Source organism: Olea europaea, unplaced genomic scaffold (genome assembly GCF_002742605.1).
Source record: "Olea europaea var. sylvestris unplaced genomic scaffold, O_europaea_v1 scaffold132, whole genome shotgun sequence".
Taxonomy (NCBI): domain Eukaryota; kingdom Viridiplantae; phylum Streptophyta; class Magnoliopsida; order Lamiales; family Oleaceae; genus Olea; species Olea europaea.
The window spans coordinates 284,107-287,786 of NW_019230677.1; the positions used below are offsets into that span (position 1 = coordinate 284,107).

At 37.1% G+C, this 3,680-nt stretch overlaps 1 protein-coding gene across 3 annotated transcripts; it reads right to left on the reverse strand.

The window, feature by feature from the left end:
- Window positions 1-4: 4 nt before the first annotated feature.
- On the reverse strand, window positions 5-2,633 carry LOC111374988. Of its 3 annotated transcripts, none has more exons than XM_022997762.1 (2): window positions 2,453-2,633; window positions 5-248 (listed from the first exon to the last, which is right to left on the reverse strand). In XM_022997762.1, exons 1-2 carry the CDS (start codon window positions 2,604-2,606, stop codon window positions 115-117), a joined length of 288 nt encoding a protein of 95 aa, XP_022853530.1. In that variant the 5' UTR covers window positions 2,607-2,633; the 3' UTR covers window positions 5-114. The 3 variants fall into 3 exon arrangements, 1 of the variants encoding a protein (XP_022853530.1); XR_002699235.1 differs by lacking the exon at window positions 2,453-2,633 and adding an exon at window positions 1,990-2,050 and having other exon boundaries at window positions 121-248; XR_002699236.1 differs by lacking the exon at window positions 2,453-2,633 and adding an exon at window positions 1,990-2,050 and having other exon boundaries at window positions 157-251.
- Window positions 2,634-3,680: the final 1,047 nt, after the last annotated feature.

The window sequence follows — 3,680 nt, forward strand, 5'->3', positions numbered from 1 at the left end:
AGAGAAGAAATAAGAAAGCCACAATTACATTGATTAAGCCCCAAGATATTTGGTTTGATAGAACTATACATTTAATGCGAGACTAGTAGTTTAGACCTGGTAAGTCATACACAATCATACGCTGTGCTTCCTTCTGATTTTTCCCTTGCCATGGCTCTTCTTTTTTGCAATCTTGATTTTCATTTTCAGCTTCTTCCGAATTGGTTTTAAGGCTTTAGAAGTTTGACCACCATCAGTCATCTCCACATCTGCTAAACAATGGAAACGACATTAATATACAAAGAAAGACATTTTTGTACTAAGAAGTGTGAAAAATATGGTTCCATACACGTGTATTCATCATGAATGGATATATAAAAGAATGATTTATCCAGATTTTTCAAGATACCAGAAGGTTGATAGACATTACAATATATTAATAGAACGCTTTTAATCACCAGTTAAGAAAAGTCAAAACAGTTATGCAGAATAGAGTTTACAAGTATATAGTAGTTATCCATCAAGGCCGCTAAATGCTCCTCTACATATAGCTTCAATACATTCTATGAAGAGCAAAAAGGCTATCTTTCAAAGGAAACTGCTTGATGCCTTCTTATAGATGAACTCTAATTGTGTACAGAAATGTTTGTATCTTTTCAATATTGTACACTTTCTTTACAATGTTAGTCTCATATTCCCAGGAGACTATATCTCAAGAAGGGTTAAATACACCGTCAGTCACCTAGCAAGGCTTCAAGTTGGCTACCAGACTTTATTTTGCTCCAACTTAGACACTGACCTATTGATATTGTTTAGGTTTGCTCTTGCTCACCCCGTTCAACTCTATCTCACAAACTAATGGAAAAAACTTGTGGACATGGTGGATGAAACTGATTTGTAATTATGCAGCTGTTAGCTAACATGCTTTGGCATGCCACATGTAAAAAGCCATTTAAATGATGAAGTCATTTTATGTGAATGCAACTTTACTATTTATCCAAGAGTTTTACTGTGGTCATCATAATAATCTCCATGCATCAATCCAAAAACTCCAATATTTGACTCAAGTCAACAAGCTCTTACTAAATTCCTCATTTAGATTTGTCATTATTAACAACTATATTCGTTCTTACTGCCAGTATTGTTGTTATTATACACATCATTATAGTAATCATGAGAATATAGTTCTCGAACCTGCTGTTGCAGTTTAGACGGAGCTGATTGTAGGAGGAGGAGGAATAGCGGGACTCAATAATTTTATAACAGGGATGCTTCGTTTACTTGGCATAGCAGGAAATGGCCACATTAATAGCCGTGTTCAATGAATGAATGGGTTGTTTGAGCAGAAAAAGAGTTGAGATCTGAGAAGGTGGAAAACCTTCTGTTCTCTGTCTCTATTTCAGTAAGGTGGGTGGCCCGGGGGGGCGAGGGGGGGGGGGAGGGGGGGGGGGGGGGGGGGGGGGGGGGGGGGGGGGGGGGGATGGAGACAGAACACATTCATCAAATAATATAAAAAGACACGACTTCATCATTTAAAAGTCATTTATACACATATGGCATACCAACACAGCGTTAATGACAGTGCAAATTTTCCCCTTCCACGTGCATTTCCATTAATTTGTGAAACGGAGTTGGATGGAGTGAGTATACTGAAACACAGTCGATAGCTAAGTGACGGAGTTGGAACAAAATGAATTCGGTCTGTGAAAATTCTTTGGCGACCACCAGTTTTTCTATACCTGACACTTGGAGACTTGGAGAATATAACCAAAACAATTGTACATATTGAGTACGCAAAAATTCTACAACGTATGGGAAATATTGGTTGAATCAGGTAAAATGAATAAATAATAAAATCGCATTGGGCACATAAAAGGGGTCGAAAAAATAAACCCATGATATACACAATCCAATTTATATCGAGGATTAAACTGAGCAAACAAATATATCACAGCCGGAAAAACCCATTACCCATATAAGATTTATGGACAAAGGAAAATAAAAACAAACCCATGTTGCTGTCATCATAGTTGCTAGCAAACGAAGTAGTAGCGGCACCAGTGGAAATTTCTTTTTTTTACAAGGTGTCCTATTCTAGACTAATCCTTGGGTCTGTGATCCGGCCCCTCTTCACACAATCCGGTTAATCGCAGGATGTGCCTCCAACTGGCCAGGGTCCGAGCGCTCCCCACCTGGTCTGACAAAGTGCCAAGCAAGCCAATCCAAGTTGCACCTTGCCTTCCAAGAATAATCCTTGCCTTCCAAGTTCTCACTTGCCTTCCAAGAATAAATCCTTGCCTTCCAAATGTTCCCTTGCCTTCCAAGAATAAATTCTTGCCTTCCAAGAGCCCCATGTTTAAAACTCACGACCTCTGCTCTGCCAGGTTTGACAGCGTCCGTCCTTTGCCAGTGGAGAAGTGCCCTGGGGGGCTGCTGTCATCATAGTTGCTAGCAAACGAAGTAGTAGCGGCACCAGTGGAAATTTTAGGAGTGGGCTTGACAGGAAGTCTTGCAGCCTCTTGGACAGCACGCTTGGCGGCTTCTTTCTGGTCGTAAACGGTCTGTACAAGCTCTCTCCTAATTGCCCTCAGCCTTTTCTCCCTCTTCGACCTCATTGATTTTGCCATTTTCCTTCTTTCTCTGTGTAAGTTGTTCTGGAGTTTTCTCACCGAGACTTTCTTCCCTTCAATTTATAAGGGTTAATTATATGAATGGTAACTGAACTTTACCCTATGTTACTACTTAGTCACTGAACTAAAAAATGTAACTCAATGGTCACTGAACTTCGTCAACTGTTATTACTTTATAACTGAACTTTAAAATGTATCTCAATGATCACCGAACTTTACACCGTATTACCCATCCGTCACTCAAATGAAAAAATCCGTTAAGTCTAACAAACGTCGTCAACTTGAGTGACAGATGGGTAATACAGTGCAAAATTCAGTGATCATTGAGATACATTTTAAAGTTCAGTTATGAAATAGTAATACTTGGCGAAGTTCAATGACTATTAAGTTATATTTTTAAATTCAGTGACTAAGTAGTAATATAGTTGAAAAATCAAATCGACCTCAGTTACATTGACACTATTCGAACATTTTTGTACTTTTATTTAATTTTTCTTTGTCAATTTCTTTTAGTGTTCTAACTGTTTCTCTTTCAATCTATTTATGCGGAATTTGAGATACAGTGAACTGATACCAGTTGATCTAAAAATCAAATGTACTTTTTCACCATGATGGATGAATATTAGCAACAATTCTATTTTTATTTGATTTATAGGTCTTTGATTTTCTTTTCCCTCTTTTTTCCCTTCATTTTCTTTGATTTCTTCTTTCACAGGAGTCGATTTGAAAAGTTTAGCCCTTGTTTGATCCCCATTTTGAAGAATAAAATGAATTTTTGAATAGTATATTGATGAGAAATGTGTAGTTAAAAAATAAAGAAAAGTTTTAGATTTACGTATAATATTATTTTATTGAAAAATATGTGGTTGAATGATATCAAATCACTGTTTAAGAATGTATTTTTTTTTTTTAAAATAATGGGACTCAAACAAGGGCTTAATAATTTAATTTAAAAATATATCTTAATGGTCACTGAACTTTGCCCTATGTTACTATTTAGTCACTCAAGTTGACGCTATTTGTTGGACTTAACGTATTTTTCCATTTGAGTGACGGATGGGTAATACGATG

Coding starts and splice junctions, on each gene's coding strand:
- LOC111374988 (XM_022997762.1), bottom strand. CDS start 2,606: ATGGCAAAATCAATGAGGTCGAAGAGGGAGAAAAGGCTGAGGGCAATT. Junction 249..2,452: donor CACTCCTAAAATTTCCACTG/GTGCCGCTACTA, acceptor ATTGTTTAGCAG/ATGTGGAGATGACTGATGGT.